The following is a 19878-nucleotide window of genomic DNA, read 5'->3' as shown; positions in this document are numbered from 1 at the left end:
TGCAACGACAGGCATTCCACTTGCCAAACCGAGTGAAAGGATTCGAATTAGCAAAATGGACATGGAAGCCATCCGAAAAAGCAAAAATTTGGATTACTGTGACCGCGGCAGGGTTCGAACCTGCGACCTCCTCGGAGTTCAAGTGTTCACATTGTGAACGAGGAATCATAACCACTAGAACACACAGCCGGATTTGTTGAAGAATGTCGCCAACTAGAAATTCTAGTATGGCTGGGGCTGCCTCTGCAGCGAAATCCAGTTGATCCAGACACAGGGTTTCGCCTCACATCGAAAAAACCTCAGAAAAGCTGTCATCATCGTAAAAGTCTGATGCTCTGTTTCAGTTTCAAAAAAGGAATGGTTTTCTGTTCTTTCTGTATTACCTCGAAGGCTAGAGTTTGGGATTGAATTGGGGCGAAGACTGGACCGAAGTATTGGCTTAACATATCCTGTGGACGTTCATGCAAATTTTTACTCGCCTATCGAGGAAATAACATTGTAATGGAATGTAGATTGAAGGTCCGGTTTCAAGAAGCAGGCGATCGAATGGGCCATTCCAATTGACTGGATTTAAGCTGTGTCAACTAGCCTGAAGCCTCACAACAAGAGAAAGGCAGTTAGCCTTGCACCGACATCGCAACCCCACCATCCACACAAAACTGAACAGGAGGGGTCAAGCAGTGACGCACTCGTGGAACTCAAGTCGATGGAACGAACTTCTTCTACCAACAACGAGGACACACAATCACACATACCCAAAAATGACAAGGTTTCGCCCCTGTATAGACCTTCACGCCGGTCAGGTGAAGCAAATCGTCGGCGGCACCCTCGACAGCACAACAGCCGAGCTCAAAACCAACTTCGTGTCGACGCATCCGCCGGCGCACTTTGCGCGGCTGTACCGAGACAATGAGCTCACGGGCGCCCATGTCATCATGCTGGGGCCCGGCAACACCGAGGCCGCGCGGGAGTCGCTCAAGGCGTGGCCCGGCGGGTTGCAGGTCGGGGGAGGCATCAACGACACGAACGCAAAGGAGTGGGTTGACGCCGGCGCGGAGAAGGTCATCATCACGTCGTACCTCTTCCCTGAGGGACGGTTCAGCCAAGAGAGACTTGATGCGGTGCTGCAGGCGTTGGGAGGCGATAGGGGCAAGCTTGTCATTGACCTAAGCTGCCGGCGGCGCGGAGATGACAGGTGGTTTGTGGCTATGAACAAGTGGCAGACGATCACGGACATGGAAGTCAATCAAGGTATGTTTCTAGCGGCATTGTTTGATAGGAACGAAGTGGGTGAGTCACATGGCTGGCTGACTGACTGACTGTGTTGCAGAATCCATTAAGCAGCTGGAGCCGTACTGTTCAGAGTTCCTCATCCACGCGGCAGACAACGAGGGTCTGCAAAAGGGCATCGACGAGAAGCTGGTGGAGAGGCTGGCCGAGTGGTGCAGTCTGCCCGTGACGTATGCCGGAGGCGGCAGGAACCTGGAGGATCTGGAGATGGTGAAGAAGCTGAGCAAAGGCAAGGTGGACCTGACGATTGGTAGCGCGCTGGACTGTTTCGGAGGCAACGGGGTCAAGCTGGAGGAGTGTGTTGAGTGGAATCAATCCCAGGAGTAGAAAAACCAAAAAAGTCGAATGCCTACAATCAACAATCAACCCAACACTTGATTTGGGATGACAGGCGTCACATCCGGCGCGGCGGCCGTGCAACTTAGCTGGAGGCGAGCGGCGATGTTGTTTCAGCCAGTGCGACGAAGCAACGGTGGGGAGATGCGCTAGAAGAAGCGAGCACAAAGAAACAAAACACGCATAATGGACTCATGGAGCTGGTGTAAAACGCACGATGTCGACGCAGACAGGCACTAGTCCCAACGTCTCCTCTTTCCTCTCTAGTTTTGCAGGTACGAGTAGGTAGCTTTTCCTCGCTCTCGCGTGCCAACAGGACCCGGGGGCGCGGCTTTTCTTGCGAGATAAACTTACGTACATATGTAAGTACGTACATTGCATCGAATCGTACATGAGGAAAAGATGCCCTGCACGATGGTGTGCGTCGGATCGGAAAGTCTGTTGTTGTTTGGCCCCTCTTTCGTCTGTCGCTCCTCCTCATCGTGGCTCCTCTCTTGGGGCTGAAGAGGAGGGAGGGGCTAGGATATTGCGCAGTGTTTGGGGGCCAGCAGGTGCTCCTGGCTCTGGTGGATTGGATCGGAAGATGAGGAGGAAGGAGGAGGAGGAGAAGCCTGGAGGGGGAGGATACATGGATCACACTTGGCAGGCAGGACCACCAGGAAGTCAATTGCGCTGCACAATGGGACGGCATTCTCGCAAAAAATGGCTTTGCGCCGGCGGGGGCGGGGACAAGACGGTGCAGCTCTTAGGAGCAAAGTCCGGGCGAGAAGGACGATCTTTCTCGTTTTTTTATACGCACACATGCAAAGTACTTGTAGACTCGAGTAATTATATACGAATCAATACAGACGAATCAGCAATTGAGGAAGAAGAGCACACAGAAAAACAACAATAACAATGGGAAAAAATCCGGAAAGTTGCATGGACAAGCAACGACAACCAAAAAAGCCGAGTACAGGCCGCAAGCTTGATAACAACAACAGCTTTCTCTTCTCTTCCGTCTGTTGTGTTGGTAACCCAGAGTGACATTGGATGACGAGAAATCATAACACAGCCCACCCCTGGCGAGCACGGGCAGAGGGGGCACGTCTAAAGCAACAACGAGCTCCATATCGATATCCAGCCGACGGGCTAAAATGCTCAGAGCCCACCAAACCCACCATCTGATGGGATTGTGCGATACGATGCGATGGAGAGAAGCACGACATGCGGGAACCAAGCGTGGGCTTCCCAGGTCTAGGTCAAGGGCAAGGCCTCGACATCTCTGACGGTTGGTACGGAGCACTGGGTAAGTAAGTCATCACGATGACTTGACCAAGGACTGCAACTGCTGCAAGAACCCATGTCCTCAGCTGCTGTTGGCCCGGAGAATTATCATGGTTCAACAACAACATTGACGAGGGGGGGGGGGGCCGGACAAGCATGAGATGGAGCGTAAGCCTGATGGTTTCGGGCAATAAGCAGCACACATTACTACTCCGTACATGCAGTGCTGCACAGTCCTTACGCGCACAGAAACGAAAATCAAGTTGTTATTGATGAATATTATTCTCCTCTCTTTTTCGGTTCTTTTCTGTCCTTCCTTTTCTTGCCCGTGACTCCCCTCTTTCGCCTCGGATGCTTGCTTTTCTGGCTTGCACTTAGTCTCTCTCCCTGCAGGCGCCGCAGCAGTGACTGACGATCAAGACTAGATAGATAATTCTAGAGTAAACATCATGTTCCGCAGGTATCCGTAGTCCACAGTAACTCGTCGTCTTCGGCATCGAAGGCATAGACAATGAACAGTCATTGGCTAGTACTCGCTCGTGTACATCGTGGGATTGCATCGTAAACCGCTGAGCAGCGTCACAGAAAGAGTGGGAACGTGCAGCAGACACCCGCCCAAAGCCACCCCGGTCATCGGCCGTTCCCTTCTCCCCAGTGGTCCATTTTCCCATCTCTTGCCATGCTGGATGCTGGATGCTGGCTTGATGGGTGGATGGCTGGCTGGATGCTGGGCTTCGAAAAGCCTGTTGCCGCCTGCGGGCTTGCCAACAACCCCTCGTCCCAACTATCCCGTCCAAGGTACGTACCCGGTCTTTTATCGACCCCTGTCACGCCAAAAATCACACTAAACACGACGTCGCCAGGAGCAACGCCACCGACAAAGAGCTGCCTTCCTTGTTTGTTTACTTCTTCCCCTCCGCGCACCAATCATCGAGTCCCCGCCTCAACGTCAACTCATACCGCCCGCTGCCCTTAAACAACACTCGACCACATCGACGCATCACAACACAACGTCCCGTTCACCCTCTTGTTGTTTCTCACCACGACCGCCGTCAGGAACGCTATCCCATTACCTGTTGCTGCACTTTGGCGGCATCGCCCTTTTTTGATTTTTTTGTGTGTGTTGCTGTCGTTTTGCGCTGTTCCCTCCTCCCTTCAGCTTCATCACCCAGCATCCCCATACTTCGGCTCTGCCCATTCCAGTCATCAACAACCCATACCGAAATACCCTTCGATTATGACCCGAACCGGCATCTGACAGCACACAATCCCCGAGAGCCTCCCAAGGAGAAAAAAGTCAAACATTCATTCTAGCAGACAAAAGTCTTTCTGCCGCATTTTCCCCTTTGTGTATCTTTGCGAATCCGCTCCAAACCTCGCGGCAATTACCCCGGAACGCACCGCAGCAGAGTCTGCTTAACATCGTTTTTCCTTTCGAGTATTGATCGACGTTACCACCACGTACTGCGATTGTTTCCCCCCCCAATGCGCTTGCGCAGTCACAACAACATCACACAAAATGGCGTCTTCTGAGGATCCCGTAAGTTCTGATACACGCCGCTGCTATGATATCGCGTTTCCCGTGACTGACATTCACCTTTCCAATAGGTACATCCTTTGCGCATCAGCAAAGGCAGCAGCACTCCAGGATCTCCCCCTCCTACCAAGGCCAGCACTGGCATCCCTCGCCCCCTTTCTGAGCTCTCTCCATCAGACCTCAGACGGAACTCACCGAGCTTCAAACAGCCCTCCAAGGTAAGCGGACCGTGTCTGAGACACAATCCCGGTCCAGAATTTCCACTAACAGGTATCGTATAGAAAATGACCCTCAACACCGACTCCTCTCCATTCCAGTCATCCCCACTAGAGACCACTACGTCTCCCAGACTGTTTTGGCAGAAGCGCAACCTGGACTCAATCAGCACTGAAAATAGCGGATTATACGGCGGCGCACGTCACGGCTCGCCTTCGCCGACCCGACGCACTTCCATCGAACGTCTTCAAAGAGCCTCTCGAGTCAAGAACAGCAACATCCTCGCCCTCGAGCAGAAGCAGGAATACGATCCCACAAGAGTCCCTCAAATTGAGCGCCCTCTCGCTAAGCATTCGGGGCCCTCATATGACGGAACAACAACAATCATCAATGGCCTCCGATCTTCTGATTCTCTGAACAGAGGCATCGGCCACCAGCGCAACAATAGCAGTAGATCAAGCATCCCCATCTTCAGCCCGACAACGAGCCCTACCAAGGGTTCTACACCAATGCAAATCAACCCTTCCAACCCGCCGCGCAGCCCGGGCAAGGATCAAGGGTCCCCTATTAAGTCTTCCCTCTCGAGAAGCAACTTCAAGAGCAGCTTCGACCCCGAGACCGGCACCTGGTCAGCCGACACTTCTTTCGACGATCGCGAGCTTCCTTCTGGAAAGTCGCTTCATCGCCACGCCAAGAGCGTCACCTTCGACGCGGCTCCTCCTCAAATCAACGAATATGAGATGGCCACACCGGACATTTCTTCAATAGGATCCAACTCGCGCGAGGGTAGCTTCGACTCCATGGATGACGAGGACGACGAGGACGGACACTACCACTTTGGAGATCACGATATGGAGGGCGACAGCTTCGATGCGTCGCTAGAAGACACAGACAAGACTCCCGTCGTCGGTCCTGACGACTGGAGACAGTCTGCTGAGCGTATGGAGGATCCCTTCGGTGGAAGCCCCATGCCAGATGCGCTTCCTCCTCGTGTGGGCCGCACGGAACACACTCGGTCTGACTCGTCTACTTCGGATCACCGCCCTCTGCCTCCTCTTCCCGGCATGGGCTCACCCGCCCGTGGTTCGCCCGCCTTCAGTGACTCCCGTTCTTCTCCCGGTCTGTCCGCGACAGCGGAAAGGATGGTGGGCGCCCACCGCAGCTTGCCACCGCCGCCCCCGGCAGCTGCTAGCAAGAACGAGATCCAGAGCATTGGCAACGGCAAGATGACTCTCGAAGAGAGGCTAAAACTTATGATGCTCTCAGACGACCACAAGTCTGCCAACGAGCAGCAGAGAGAGCGTCGTCTTCGTCGTGGAGCTCAGCGTGATAGAATCCAGAGCCCCGCTTCCGATACTGAGACTGCCGAGTCCAGCATGCTCTCTGCTGATGCAGACGAGGCCGATGACACCATTGGAGATATCTCTGCCCTCGAGGACTACGAGCTGCCTAGCCGTATCTCCCGTGAGTCCATCATGCGTCGCGTCAATGGTGGCGCCAATGACCAAGGAGGTGACTACTTCTCCTCGCCGGCGCCTAGCTCTAGCCCTGAGCGACCCAGCCCCGAGCGTCGTCTGCCCCTGCCTCTCGACCCGGATGTTCCAATTCCTTCAACTGAAGACTCCATCTTGGACGATATCTCTGAGCTTAGCGACGAGGGTAGTGTCATTATTCACAGAGATGAGACATCTGATGCCGACACCGAGTCAATCACAGATTTCTACGCGCGGTCTGACATTGATGAGAACGATGCCGATTCTGCTAGCCATTACTCTGACGGACCTGCTCGCCAGCCCGAGGTCACTCAGGTCGACGAGGATATCCTCACACCTCGTGCTGCTAGCCCCTTCCAGTCATTCGACTTGGCCTCAGAGATAAGACCTCTGGAACTCAAGTCTGACAAGGGCTTCAGCTCGCCTGACCAACGTGCTGTCTCTCCGGTTGACCTCCCAGTCAGGGAGCTGACACCCGAGACAAAGGCTGAAGAGTTTATCGAGCCTACAAGCGAGCCTCAGGATGAGGTTATTGAACAGCCTCAACCCGAGCCCGAGGCCGAGAAGGAGCCATCGCCAGAGATGCAAGTCGATGCACCTGTCGATACTGCCTCTGAGCGCAAGCACAGCCTCCCCGACTTCCACGACGAGGGCAGAGACAACGAGTTCTCCAAGGGTTTGCAGTCGTTCATGCTTCCTCCGCCTCCGGAGCCGTCTGCCGAGGAAGTCGAGGAGCTTCAGCCACCGCCAAAGATGACAGAGCTCCAGGCTGAAATGCAGCGACCTGTAACCCCGAAGCATCTCTCCAAGCCTGATTACGACGGCTCCGGCTGGGGTGATCCGGAGGATGAAGAGTGTGAGGAGGAGCCCGGTACGCCCGAGTCTGTCATTCATCGACCAATGTCGGATTCTGAATCAGAAATCTTCGATGAGCTTCCCATGGAATCTCCTGCTATCCCCGAAAGACAGGCGACAATCAAGGCCTCGGGATCCAAGTTGAAGACCAGACCTTCCAACACACCCTCTGACATCATTGCCATGAGGGAAGCCCGGCGCCAAGTTAGCCGCGAGGTGCCCGACATTCCAGCCATTCCTGAACGCCACCGCAACAGGCTGTCAAGGGATCTGCAGGGAGAACCCACTATCCACGACGACGAAGAATTCGTCGACCGCCGCTCGAGCTTCAAGAAGCGCAGTCTCACATTGGATCTTGACTTTGGCCTCAGCCTTGACCAGGATTTCGATCGGGTTATTGAACAACAAAAGGTTGCTTTTTCTCAATTAGTCCCCAAATTCTCTCGCATCGCCAGCGGCAGCACCAGCAGACAAGTGTCCAAGCCGACCGCAACCAAGAATAAAGTTATCTCACCGGACAGAAAAGAGTCACAAAATGCTAACCAGAAGAATCAGCGCGGATACCTCATGCGCCAGAACACCAAGGTTGTAACAGCGAGCGACAAGGAGTCTTCTGATATGTGGAAGACTCGATCTGCTGGCAACTCTCCAGTGAAGACAGACCGCCCTCAGTCATGGACCGTCGAGCCCTGGAACGGTAGGCCCAGACAGAAGAGTATCAGACGCCGCGCCAACACCAGTGGTCCTGTCCCGCCTATGCCTGGCCAGGAGAGCAATGCTCAGACTCTGAACCCCTTGGCTGAAGAGGACTTGAATCCGGAGCTCGCTACCGAAGAAAGCGGAGAGCGTGGTCGCCTCTTCGTGAAGGTACTCGGAGTCAAGGATCTCGACTTGCCTATTCCCCGAAGTATGTTCCACCCTCCCAAGTCTCGTCTCCAGATAACTGACAATCGTTTAGCCGAGCGTACCTGGTTCAGCCTGACGCTTGACAATGGTGTACATTGCGTGACAACTGCCTGGCTTGAGCTTGCCCGCAACGCTCCCGTCGGCCAAGAGTTTGAGCTTGTGGTTCCCAACGACCTGGAGTTCCAGCTGACCCTCAACGTGAAGCTGGAGAAGCCCGCGCCTGCCAAGAAGGTGATCGTGCAGTCTCCTACTAAGACCAGCAAGCCCAAGACGTCTACCTTTAGCAGGGTGTTCGCGTCCCCCAAGAAGCGGAAGGAAATGGAGATGCGTCAGCGCGAAGAGGAGGAGCGTGTGGCCGCCGAGCAGCAAAAGGCTGCTCAGGCTAGACAGATGAAGGTCGCGCCTACCGCCTGGGACTTGTTGTCTCCGCTCGCGGCTGAAGATGGCAGCTTTGCTCGCTCATATGTGTGCCTCAAGGAGCACGAGTCGCGCTGCTACGGCCGCCCCTATGTCGTTGACGTCGCTTGCTTCAACGAGTGGGCGACCGAAGAGGCTACCTTTGCCTCCAGCGTCAAGAGCAAGCGTGGCAACACTGCTGTTGTCCGCCGCGCCCCCTACAAGATTGGAAAGTTGGAGCTCCAGTTGCTCTTTGTGCCGCGTCCCAAGGGATCCACCGAAGAGGACATGCCCAAGAGCATGAACTCTTGCATCCGAGAGCTTAAGGCTGCGGAGGAGCGCCTTGCTAAGAATTGGGAAGGTCACCTGAGCCAGCAAGGTGGCGACTGTCCTGTAAGTCTCTCGTCATATCCGATTCATGCTGAATATGTGCTAACCTCACCACAGTACTGGCGTCGACGATACTTCAAGCTCGTTGGCCAGAAGCTCACGGCTTACCACGAGGCTACCCGCCAACCCCGAGCTACTATCAACCTGGCTAATGCCAAGAGGCTGATTGACGACCGGCGTGCCTTGACGGAGCGAGAGACGACTGGCAAGGGCGGCAGACGTCGGCGATCAGCCTTCGCTGAGGAAGAAGAAGGATACATGTTCGTCGAGGAGGGTTTCCGCATCCGCTTCAATAACGGCGAGACCATTGACTTCTACGCCGACACTGCCGAGGACAAGCAAGGCTGGCTGTTGGCCCTGACGGATCTCATTGGTACTGGTCGCGGCGACAGCGAGGACGATGTTGGTGGTTCTCGCAAGCAGGGCAAGTGGTGCGACCTCATCCTCAAGAGAGAGGAGGCGCTGCGACGCCGGCAAGAGGGCCGACGGGTGCACTCGCGGACGAAGAGCACATTCAACTAATACCCCCTTCTTTTCTTGATGATTTGGCATGACCGGCACGAGTAGGGGACACGAAGTAATGGAGGGGCATGGCATGATCTATGATTCTCTTGGACCTGGAGTTCGTGATCGGATCATCATGTTGTCATTGGTCCGCTGTTGCGATGACTTGTGTATTGTGGACTGTGCGCTTGCCTCAATATCTAATAATTTGGCAGACAGGATGGCGTTTGGGCATGGTTTGGATGGCGATGGCGATGGAGGAAATTCCGGAGATTGAGAGCTTGTTGTTTTAGATTCGCACTCGGCTTCTTTTGAGCATTGTTCTAGGAGTCGGGTAGCCCGTTTGGTTGTACGTATCATGTTGTACTAAAATGGGAGGTTTTTTATCGTTAAACTGTCTGGCATTGCATTCTCCTGCCGTGACGTTTGTTGCCTTCCATTGTCTAGGTACTACTCCGTAATCCGAGGGCAATTGAATTCACCCTAGGTCTTGGTCAGTTCGTAGTCACCTAGGTGAGAAGAAGCGCATGCATCACGTGCGTCGTGATGTGCATAAAGTTGCTGGACCCTTGCTCCATTGATATTCTCGTCAGTGGAGGGAAGCCACGGGGGCGCAGCTGGCCGGGGGAGTTTCACCAAGGTATCCATCTGTACCGAAGGCAATGTGCAGCGGTACGAATCGCAGGTGGGTACGTACCCATCCAGAGCAATGGATTGCTGCTCGCTACCTGAATTGCAGTGGGTTGGCAGCAGCAGCAGGCGGGCGGCAGCACCCACTTCGTCTTCCCGTTAGTTCGTTATTTTGGAAGGGCCCGCCAGCAACAGCTCCCAGCTATCTTATTACACCGAATCCTCCCCTTTTGGATCACCAAGAGATCGCAGGTTACGTCGCTTTTCCCTACGCAGCATTGCATATCGTCTGCCTCTTTCTTTCCCGACCCCTTCCCCTCCTCCCTCCCGCCACCCGGGTCTTCCAAATCATACATCATCCTCAATGGCGGGCCGCTTTGTGCGAGCGTCGAAATATCGTGGGTCATTTTTTTTCTCTGTTGTCGCATGCCGCCGTGTTGCGCTGGGACGAGCTGACTGCTGACACCCGATTCCGTCTCGTCTAGGACACGTCTTTGGCAAGCCGACCCGGAAGGAGTTCTGCTACGATAATCTTCACATCAGCCGAAATGCCTGGGATACCAACTTAGTGAAGGTAAGTAAGGGGTTCGCTCCTTTGCTTCTTTTGCCCTCCTGCCGAGACAATTGATGGGGGGCAAGACCGGGGTCGATAGGAGAACAAAAGAGAGAGAGGCTGACCAGAAACTCGCTACCTTTAGGCCAACCCCGACTATCTCTCCGTCAATTGGGATGCCGGCGGCGGCGGCGCTTTCGCTGTCATCCCCCTTGGCGAGAAGGGAAAGGTGCCCGACCAGATCCCGCTGTTTCGAGGCCATACCGCCACCGTCTTGGATACCGACTGGTACGCCGATCCCCGCGACGCCGCGACCCGCGCGCACCATCCACCGACGACGGCGAGCGCACGCGACAATCATACTGATGACCACGTGCTAGGAACCCCTTCAACGACCGCGTGATTGCTTCTGGATCTGAGGATGGAAAGGTCTTCCTCTGGCAGGTTCCCGAGAACTTCACCCTCTATACCGATGCCGATGAGCCCGCCGACGTCTCTCCCGTCAGCAAGCTCGCTGGCCACTCCAGGTTCGCCGCCCGCGGCCTTTTCTTCCCCCACTTCACTTCCTCGACCACGATGCTGATATGTAACATACAGAAAGGTCGGCCAGGTCCAGTTCAACCCCGCTGCGGAAAACATTCTCGCGTCCGCATCCGGCGACTTCACGATCAAGCTCTGGGACATCACCACCGGCTCGCCCACCCACACGCTGAAGCACAACGACATCGTCCAGAGTCTGTCGTGGAACGCCAGCGGCTCCATGTTGGTCACGACATCCCGCGACAAGAAGATCCGCGTGTGGGATGTGCGCGCCGAGAAGCCGGTCCACGAGGCCCCTGGCCACCCGGGCGCCAAGAACAGCAGAGCCGTCTGGATGGGCGAGCACAACCGTTTCGCCACGGCCGGTTTCTCGCGCATGAGCGAGCGTCAGCTTGCGCTGTGGGAGCCTGGTCGCAGTGAGCCGATTGGAGGCTTCAGCATGCTGGACTCCATCTCTGGTGTCATCATGCCTTTCTGGGGTTAGTGTTGGAGGTTCATTCTTCGTAAGGGATAATTGCTAAACTACAGACAGATGACGGATCCAACTGCTTGTATCTTGCTGGCAAGGGGTCAGTAGTTCGTTGAGCAGGGTATAGTCCTTGGGGTACTAACAGTTCTTGCAGCGACGGCAATATCCGATACTACGAGTACGAGAACGACAAGTTCGAATACCTGAGCGAGTACAAGTCTGCCGAGCCCCAAAGAGGCATTGCTTTCGTTCCCCGTCGTGGCATCAATGTAGGTCGACTTCAGCACGCACGTCGTGAAATATCTAGAGAATCATATCTAACGCTGCGTAGGTGCACGAGAACGAGGTCATGAGAGCCTACAAGACGGTCAACGACAGCTACATTGAGCCCATCTCCTTCACCGTTCCCCGTAGAGCCGAAACCTTCCAGTCCGATATCTTCCCCCCTGCTACTGGCCTCAAGCCTGCCGTTAGCGCCAAGGATTGGCTCGATGGCAAGACTGGCATTCCCTCCAAGATCGACTTGGAGAGTGTGTATGAGGGTACCGCGCCGAAGGAGGTTGCCTCTGACTACAAGCCTCCCGTGATCGCCTTGGCTCCTCCTCCGGCTGCAAAGCCTGCGCCAAAGCCCACCCCCGCTCCGGAGCCCACTCCGGTGGCACGCTCACCCCTCCCTCGATGAAGGAGCAGCAGGCCTCCATGTCCAACATGGCTAACAAGTTCAAGGACGACGAGCCTGCTGAGCCTGAGGATGAGGACGACAACTCAAGCTTCGAGGAGGTACAAAGACCAGCCCAGCGTGCCGCAGCCCCTGCTGCAGCTCCTGCTCCTGTCCGTGCCGAGCCGGCTAAGATTCCCTCCCCTATCAAGGCCGCCTCCCCTGCTCAAGTCAAGTCGCCTCCCGCACAACAGTCCCCTGTCAAGCCTGCATCTGCCAACTCACCTGCATCCTCGACGCACATTGAGTCATCTCTGGATCAGATCAGACAGATGCTCGAGCAGCAGACCAAGCTTATTGGCAAGCAGAACGACAAGATTAGCAAGCTGTCGGACGAAGTTGAGGGGCTGAAGCGCAAGGTGAACGCCGGCGGGTCTCAGGACCAGAGCGAGAGGATCAGACAGTTGGAGCTGGAACTTGAGGCCGCGCGGTCTTAGGAAATCTCCTCTGATGTTTTGTGTGACCTAGAGCGTGTAAAGGAAAGGGGGTCTATGGGGGGCGTGTGCATCTGGAGAAGGCAGAGATGTGATGAAAACGGGGTCTTTGGGATGGATAGCAAGCAGTGATTGTCACAAGCAGAGTTAGTTTGGTGTTATAAGTACCTATTTTGTTCTCTTCCCCTTTGTTTCTTTGGCGCATGGCGTGTGAGCACATGGCTGGCGGTGGTGTGTCGACCTACGAACAGCATAGCGCACTCGCAAGTTTAGTTGGCTATTAAGCAATGTGTTTATGGAGGTAGGTGATCAACCATAGGAAGGCCCTGATGAACTGTCAGTCCGTCCGGGTGATGGTTTCATCTGGTCCATTGGATGTGGGCTATCCTTGGCACTTAGGGAACTAGAGATAGTCTCTTGTCGCAAGATGTGTCAGATCCAAGGAAACTTTCTTTTCGTTTTCCTCTAGAGACAGCTGTGCGCGCAAGTGTCTAGGGAAATTCTTTCATCTCATGTTGTTGAGCTATGGGAGGCGAACTCTCAAAGGTGACTTAGACGAAATGTTCAACTGCGCAACTATATTCGTCACATCCAATAGTTAATACTGGATGGTAGAGGGGGGATGGCATCCCACCAAGGCTGACAAGGAGCTTTGACGTCTGTCGACGTCTTTGATCCCCTCCATCCTTATTAATATGGTGTAGGCTGCAGCCAATGAGGGGATGTTCTCCAGCCACAGGCTAGGCGAGGCTGAGAAAAGGGACCTCTTCTCGGACCCGCTGAAATTTTCAAGATTGTCGCGATAAGCTAGGCAGTCTGCAAGTTTCGGTTGCTGAAGGACTTTTTTTTCCCCTTACAACAATGCTGCAACAACTGTAGCACGACAACGAAGCTACGACCGCTGCTATCAGTCGCAAGCAACGAATCCGAGACGCCCGTCATATCCACACAATATTCCGTACTTGCTTCTTCGAGGAAGTAAGAGAATTAAGAGCAACAAGCGCAAAGCTGAAAGCTTCGGTCACCAACTGCGACCGCGAAACATGGCCTCGGTCCTCGGAAAGCGCAAGGCGCCCTCAGCGTCGACCACCAAGACGAGCAAGCCCACTGCGACGGCATCAAGCCAGACTGCTTCACCGGCATTGAAAAAGAAGAAGAGCACCGAGGGGCTCAAGAAGTCTGCCACCGCCGCAGCAACAGCGACGAAGAAGAAGACGACCACCAAGAAGACGAAGGCGAGAAAGGCTGAAGAGGAGGAGGATACATCCATGCTGGACGCACAAGAGATTTTCAGACGGCATTTTGAGGCGCAGTTTACACCAATCGAAGAGAAGAGCGCGCCGAAGCGCAAGAAGAGCAAGGCCAAGGCCGAAGAGGAGGAGGAGGAGGACAGCGCGAGCGGAAGTGACGAGGAAGAAGACGAAGGCGAAGAGGACATCTTTGAGGACGAGGGCGCCGATGGTGAGGAGGGTGAGGGAGAGGAGTGGAGTGGTCTCTCTGGCGACGAGGGTAAGTCAAACCGGCTGGGCGCGAAGTCTAGAAACGCCCATGAAGAAGACCATTCACTAACGAGAGGTTCAACAGAAGACGACTACGACGAGGACAGCGACGTCTCCTACGACGACATTGACGAGAACCCCGTCGTCGAGGTCGTAGACCACACCAAATCCAACGCCCCACCCGTCGTCAGCATGAGCAAGCGCGAACTCAAGGCCTTCATGGTATGTCTCCCCCCCCCCCCCTTCTCTCATCTTCACATCTCGACATCTCACTAACCCCTACTCCTCACAGTCCTCCAAACCCCCCTCCCAAACAGACCCCTCCCCAACCTCCCTCACAGCAGCACAAACCCCCGACGACCCAGACGACGAAAACGACAAGTCCATGCTCGCAAACGACCTCGCCCTCCAACGCCTCCTCTCCGAATCCCACCTCCTCGCCCGCCACGCCGTCTCCCCCTTCTCCAACCCATCCAACGCGGCCTCCAACTCCGAGGGAAAACTCCGCCAGCGCCAGACGGACCTGCGCACCCAGTCCCTCGCCGGCGCGCAGGGCGTCTCAGGCGTGAAGTCAATCTTTGTCCAGGAGAAAATGCCCATGGCGATGCGCAAGGGCATCGTCGCCAGCACGGCCAAGCGCGAGGAGAAGCGCAGGAAGACGGCGCGGGAGAATGGCATCGTGTTGGAGAGGGAGGCGCCCAAGAAGGCGACGAAGAAGGAGAGCGGTGGTCGGTTTGGACAGAGGGGGCTCGATGGGCTTGATGTTGGAAGGATGAGAGGCGCTGAGCTGAGGTTGAGCGAGAGGGATGTTCGGAATATCGAGGGCGGCGGCGGCGGTCGCGGTGGTGGACGTGGAGGTCGGGGCGGAAGGGGAGGGAGAGGTGGTGGTAGTGGTGGTAGGGGAGGCCGCGGGAGGAGGTAGATTGACGATTTACCATGCCGGATGACTTTAGAGCCCTGATGTACCTACAGTAATAGGTGCCTTACGTCGGCAGCGGATCATAGCCTTTTTCGAGGCAGTAGATCTTAAAAGAGACAAAGCTTTACGCAAATTGTTTGCTCTCCGTCCATAACGCTCAAGTGCGTATACGTGACTGGGTCTTGATACATTTCCATTTGCTAGCATGGGCGTAACCGTTCACCGTAGGTCCGTGTAGGTCCTCATGATAGTTGATGCTGAGCAAGACACATTTGAGCATACATCACTGGCGAGGAACCGGAACTGGACGATGCGGTCAAGGTGAATCAACATTCGAGACTCTGCTTATTGTTTCGTGGCAAGCCCTGTCGAGAAGTCCAAGAAATACTCGGCAGTCTTCTCCCCCTGGTATCATCTGGCCTTCTGGCAAGTGTGCTCTTCTCAACTATGCCTCTCCAGCACAAAGGAAAAAGAAACAAACTATATATACATGTGCGAGTCGTTTCTCTTCTTCGCATATCGACCCTAAGCTCATGCATAAAATCTCCCTTTTCGACGGGTACCTTCGTACGTCGAGATCTTCCCAGTCTCTCCGTACGTACCTCTATGTGTGCGAGTTTCCTTTTTGGTGTCTGAGACCAACGGCCAGACTCAATGCTGAACACATGAAACTGAAACTGAAATAAATAAATAAAAATTCGCCCGGAGCCAAAGGAGCAATTGTCCAGTCGCTAACGCGTGCCAAAATCCATCTTCTGGATGGATGGAGAAAAAAGAAAAAGTCCCTGACCCATTCCGAACCTTTGTCATAGCCATGCCGCCCTCTAAGTAACACCGTGTCGAAGGAAACGTAACTCCAGTCGTAATGAGAGCCGAAGCTCGTGAGGCGTCGTCTCTCACATGATGGCGCTCGCGTTCACTGCCGGTTGGCTAATGGTCATCGGCATGCTAAGCGTCTGCAAGCTGTTGAACGATTGCGCCATGCCGTTCGATGTCGGCGGTGTCGAGCCGTTGGCAACACCGTTGAGCGAAGCGGTGACGTAGGCGTTCTCGGAGTTGGGCGATGCCTCCTCGAGGGAACCGAGCTGGTCCTCGCCAGAGTACTCTTCCTCCTCCTCGCCGGAAAAGTTGAGAGCAGCCTCGCCGTTCTCACCACGGTCATGGGTACGCTTGTGTCTGTGAAAACATCAGAGTCAGTCCATGCTATGCGACGAGGTTGATTCCCCCCTAAAAGTTGGTGGCTGCGTAGTGATGATGATGAAGTCTGTGTTGTGGCGCGGCGGTTTGGACGTTGGTTTTCATCGTTTGGGGTCTCGCTCCACATTACATCTTTCTTGACAAAGGAAATGACAAAGGAAATGAGATGAAGGAAAGTTGGGGCATACTGTGCTAGGTTGTCTGATCTGGAGAATGCCTTGCTACAATAAGGGCAGATGTAGGGTCTTTCTTGTGTATGTGTTCTCACGTGTCTGGAGGTTTGGTCAGATTTCAGGCAGGTCGTTTTTTTGGTTGATCACAAATAAAATCGAGTCTGGTTCTTACCTCTTGAGGTGCTCTAATCTCTTGAAGAGACGACCACACGTGGGAATAGGGCAGGAGTGGGACTTCTGGGGGTAGGGACCAAGTTCCATGACAGTCGCGGAGCGGGCTCTGCGAACGACGCCGTTGGGGCCCTGCATGCCTGGCCGGGGAGCACCGTTCATAGAACCATCACCGGACATGTCATCGTGTTGGAGGTGGGAGTAGTCTTGCTGCTGGAGGGACATGGGGTTGAGAGCGGGGCTGCCCTCGACAGTGGACAGCGGAGTGCCGTGCCGGGACAGGTCCAGCATCTCCTTGTGCTGCTGGCTTACCATGGACATGGCGGAGCTGCTGTAGGCAAGGCCGGGCGGGGAGTTGTCTGCAGATTCGTCGCCTTCAGCCACAGGACCGACGGATGCAGAGACCGACCGCCGGAGATCCGAGGGTCTGTGCTGCTGTTGGTGTTGTTGGTGCTGCTGTTGCTGAGCGGCAGCCTGTGCCTGCGCTTGGGCAGTGGCAGCGGCAATGGCCGACATTGACGGCGGGATGGACGAACGCCGCCTCCTCTGCTTGTAGGTGGGGGATCCTTCAATAACAGAGTAGACGTTGTTTGAGCCATAAGCTCTCGAGAACTGAGGGCCGGCGAGGTTGGAGGGGGGAAGCTGGATCATGCCGTTGAGGCCGTTGACGTTGCCGCCCATGTGGTCGGGGATGGCGGTGTACAGGCCGGTCTCCTCGTTGGCGATGTAGGCGGGCTCGGCGGCCATGCCCAAGGCCTGCTGGGGAGGGGTGATGGGCTCGAAAGAGATTCCGCGGTTGCTGTAGTCCTCGTACTGAGAAGAGACGAATGACGGGGCGGGAGAGTACTCAAGGCCGTAGGCGGGCATCGAAGCGTGTCTCTGGTGACCCTGGGTGATGGGGACACCGTTCTGGTTGTACTGGACGCGAGCGAAATCGGGTTCCCTCTTGACCATCTGCTGGGGGGGCATCTGCTGAGGCATACCCATCGCTCCGTACGGCACCATCGACTCCATACCATCCTGCATGGGAGCAACTGATTGAGGAATCATCTGCGGGGGCGGCATGTTGTCCATGGGTCTCATGATCGGCGAGGTGGACTGAGACTGAGAGAAGGTGACCTGCTGGGCGTTGAAGGATGAGGAGTTGGCCTGCTGGGCCTTGGTGAGTTGCTCGTAGAGCGACTGAGACGAGTCGTACTGGAATGAGAGAGCAGGCTCGCTAACAGCGACGGTAGTGGCCTCCTGGCCCATCTTCTCGCGCTTGAGGTCACGCTCGAGAGCATCGAGGAAGAGTCTGTCGTGGGGTACGCTGTACCAGTAGAAGACCTTCTGCTTCTTTTGCGTGCGAATGCAGTTGTTCTTGTAGAGGAAGTCGAGGAAGGGGCTCTTGGGCTCCTCGAGCGATGCATCGGTTCCCGACTTCAAGTTTCTCAGGTCGGAGAAGATGCCCTCCTCGAACTTCTTGGAGTTCTTCACTGGCCGGCCGAAAGCCTGGAATCTGAAGGACAGGCATCTGACGATGTCGGTTCCGGAGATGTGGAAAAGGTTGTTCCAGAGAACGCAAGAAACGTACTCGCCCGTGGGGAGAAGAAATCTGCGGATGTACTGATCGGGTTGCCAATCGACAGGAGCAGAAATGAGGAAGTATTTCACTGGGAGACGAGTCAATTGAGAGTTTCCAAAATTACCGATGCGATTTCCACTTACGGTTATCAACCTGTTGCAAAGCAACCTGGGCGTCATGAGGCAAGGCTTGCTGGGCCTCGGTGCTCAGCATGAAGGTCTCTGGTTTTTGGGGGGCCATGCCCGCGGCGGCATGTTGTGAATACATGCTGTCGGATTGGTTGTGATGGGGGTTGACGACGGGTGTCGGTCGCGTCTGACCGGATCGAGAGCGAGGTCGCGCGGGTTGTTCGCCTCGGCAGGATTGCGGAGGTGACGAAGAGTCAAAGAAATGGTGTGTTCGTTTTGCGAGACGGAGATTCGCAAAGCTGATTGAAGGCGCTGCCCTGGTTGGATGAGCCCGGTAATGGGATTGTTGCTAGTTTTCTTTTTGATTGATTTTTTGAGACTTAAATCGAGTCCAGCCCGGGAGGAAATAACTTTTTTGGTTGGCACAACTGTAGACCACAGAACCCAAACTCGACCTCAAGCGAATGATGGGTGATTTCGGCTACGCAGATCAAGACCGTCAAGGTGCTGATGATGTTGATGATGGGTGAGTTGAGTTGATGTTTATCGGCGCCTTCGGTCTCGGAGTGGAACCTTGGGGTCGAATGAATTAGGGGTCGTTGGTGGAAGACGGTGCGTCAATGGCAAAACAAGGTGGAAAAAGCTCGACGAAGGGACCCTGCGCAGGAACTGGAAGTGGTTTGGCGACTAGACGTGCTTGGTGCTTGCTGACGCGATGCGATTCGCGATGATGGACAAGCGTGCAACGGGCAATGTCTGAAGTGTCGATGGGCGGGATGATGTGCCTCGGGGATGGTCAGTCCTGATGAGATGGCAAGAGAAACGGGGGTGGGAGGTACGTGCGGCTCCGACGAGGAGAGAAGGGGAAGAAGGGGGAGGGAAGTAGAGGGAGAGAATGGAAAAGAGAGATGGGAAGAAAAGAAGAGTCTTGTAAAAAGAGATATCAGAAGAGTTTGGGAATGGGAGGATGGTCTGGGGGTTTAATGATTTTGGACGGGGTGAGAAAGGGAGGAGGAAGAGAGAAGGTCAGGTCCCCAGCAGGTCAAGGTCAAGCGAAGTGGTTCTTGGGTACGGAGTATGCTGGGTGGTGGTGCGTGTGGTGGTGCGTGGTGTGCGTGGTGCGCGGTACCTTGGGCCTGGGGGGGAGGGAGGGGGTCGTGGAAAGGAGGAGTAGGTAGGAAGGAGGAGGAGGAAGACGAGGAAGTGGGTGAGAAGGTCTGGTGTGGTCTGGTCTGGGTCTGGCGCGGGATTGGACTTTTGGGGCCCTTGCCTTGGGTACTTCGTAGAGAAGGTACTTGGGAGTGTGGGAGTAAAGAGAGCGGCGGCAGCGGCAGTGAGTAGGTAGGTACCTGCACTAGGTACTAAGGTATGGTAGCAGCGCGCGTGGGTGTCGGGTAGGCGTGCGGCGGATGGGAGTGAACCAAATGGTGGTAGCCGATGGGTGGAAGGCCAAGGGGGCAAGAGGAGAGAGAGAGACTGAGAGCACAGAAGGACCCGACTTACCTTGGTACTGAGTGATTGAGTGACTGACTGGTGACTGGACCGTCGGGCGGGTTCAGGATGAGCAGAGCAGATCGAAAGGAGGGCAGAGCAGAGAGAGAGCAAAGACGCGGCCGGGTGGACGAGGGGGGAGGGTGTTTAAGAAAAAAAGAAAAAAAAAGGAAGGGGGAGGGGGGTGTGAAAGTTGGGTGGAG

At 55.1% G+C, this 19878-nt stretch overlaps 6 protein-coding genes and 1 non-coding gene across 7 annotated transcripts; 4 read left to right on the top strand and 3 right to left on the bottom strand.

Moving 5' to 3' along the window:
- Positions 1-99: 99 nt before the first annotated feature.
- Positions 100-189, bottom strand: BDZ83DRAFT_t105. Its single transcript has one exon. It is a non-coding gene; the product is annotated as a tRNA-Val (tRNA).
- A 572-nt stretch (positions 190-761) lies between these two features.
- BDZ83DRAFT_718125 (uncharacterized protein) lies at positions 762-1617 on the top strand (the record flags this gene model as incomplete). Its single annotated transcript, XM_060512030.1, has 2 exons — positions 762-1251; positions 1331-1617. The coding sequence occupies 2 exons, from the start codon at positions 762-764 to the stop codon at positions 1615-1617; spliced, it is 777 nt and encodes a 258-aa protein (XP_060366988.1).
- On the bottom strand, positions 1516-2476 carry BDZ83DRAFT_231286 (uncharacterized protein). Its single transcript, XM_060501809.1, has one exon. It carries the CDS (start codon positions 2315-2317, stop codon positions 1712-1714), a length of 606 nt encoding a protein of 201 aa, XP_060366987.1. The 5' UTR covers positions 2318-2476; the 3' UTR covers positions 1516-1711.
- A 1833-nt stretch (positions 2477-4309) lies between these two features.
- On the top strand, positions 4310-9246 carry BDZ83DRAFT_231256 (uncharacterized protein). The gene is made up of 6 exons (XM_060501808.1): positions 4310-4432; positions 4501-4647; positions 4711-7404; positions 7549-7900; positions 7952-8688; positions 8743-9246. The coding sequence occupies exons 1-6, from the start codon at positions 4412-4414 to the stop codon at positions 9205-9207; spliced, it is 4416 nt and encodes a 1471-aa protein (XP_060366986.1). The 5' UTR covers positions 4310-4411; the 3' UTR covers positions 9208-9246.
- A 550-nt stretch (positions 9247-9796) lies between these two features.
- BDZ83DRAFT_739775 (WD domain-containing protein) lies at positions 9797-12536 on the top strand (the record flags this gene model as incomplete). The annotated part of the gene is made up of 9 exons (XM_060513048.1): positions 9797-10217; positions 10305-10393; positions 10518-10660; positions 10753-10899; positions 10970-11391; positions 11445-11481; positions 11536-11650; positions 11713-12036; positions 12066-12536. The coding sequence occupies exons 1-9, from the start codon at positions 10184-10186 to the stop codon at positions 12534-12536; spliced, it is 1782 nt and encodes a 593-aa protein (XP_060366985.1). The 5' UTR covers positions 9797-10183.
- A 1040-nt stretch (positions 12537-13576) lies between these two features.
- BDZ83DRAFT_650012 (uncharacterized protein) lies at positions 13577-15206 on the top strand (the record flags this gene model as incomplete). Its single annotated transcript, XM_060510337.1, has 4 exons — positions 13577-14042; positions 14109-14254; positions 14325-14889; positions 15190-15206. The coding sequence occupies 4 exons, from the start codon at positions 13577-13579 to the stop codon at positions 15204-15206; spliced, it is 1194 nt and encodes a 397-aa protein (XP_060366984.1).
- Positions 15207-15847: 641 nt separating this feature from the next.
- On the bottom strand, positions 15848-18323 carry BDZ83DRAFT_573392 (STE like transcription factor; the record flags this gene model as incomplete). Its single annotated transcript, XM_060504612.1, has 4 exons — positions 15848-16127; positions 16337-16420; positions 16494-18144; positions 18200-18323. 4 exons carry the CDS (start codon positions 18321-18323, stop codon positions 15848-15850), a joined length of 2139 nt encoding a protein of 712 aa, XP_060366983.1.
- Between the last annotated feature and the right edge of the window lie 1555 nt (positions 18324-19878).

The sequence above is a fragment of the Colletotrichum acutatum genome, assembly GCF_030867785.1.
Source record: "Colletotrichum acutatum strain CBS 112980 chromosome Unknown BDZ83scaffold_28, whole genome shotgun sequence".
NCBI lineage: Eukaryota > Fungi > Ascomycota > Sordariomycetes > Glomerellales > Glomerellaceae > Colletotrichum > Colletotrichum acutatum.
Note: the sequence above shows the minus strand (reverse complement) of the source record. Positions and strands in the feature narration are given on the sequence as shown.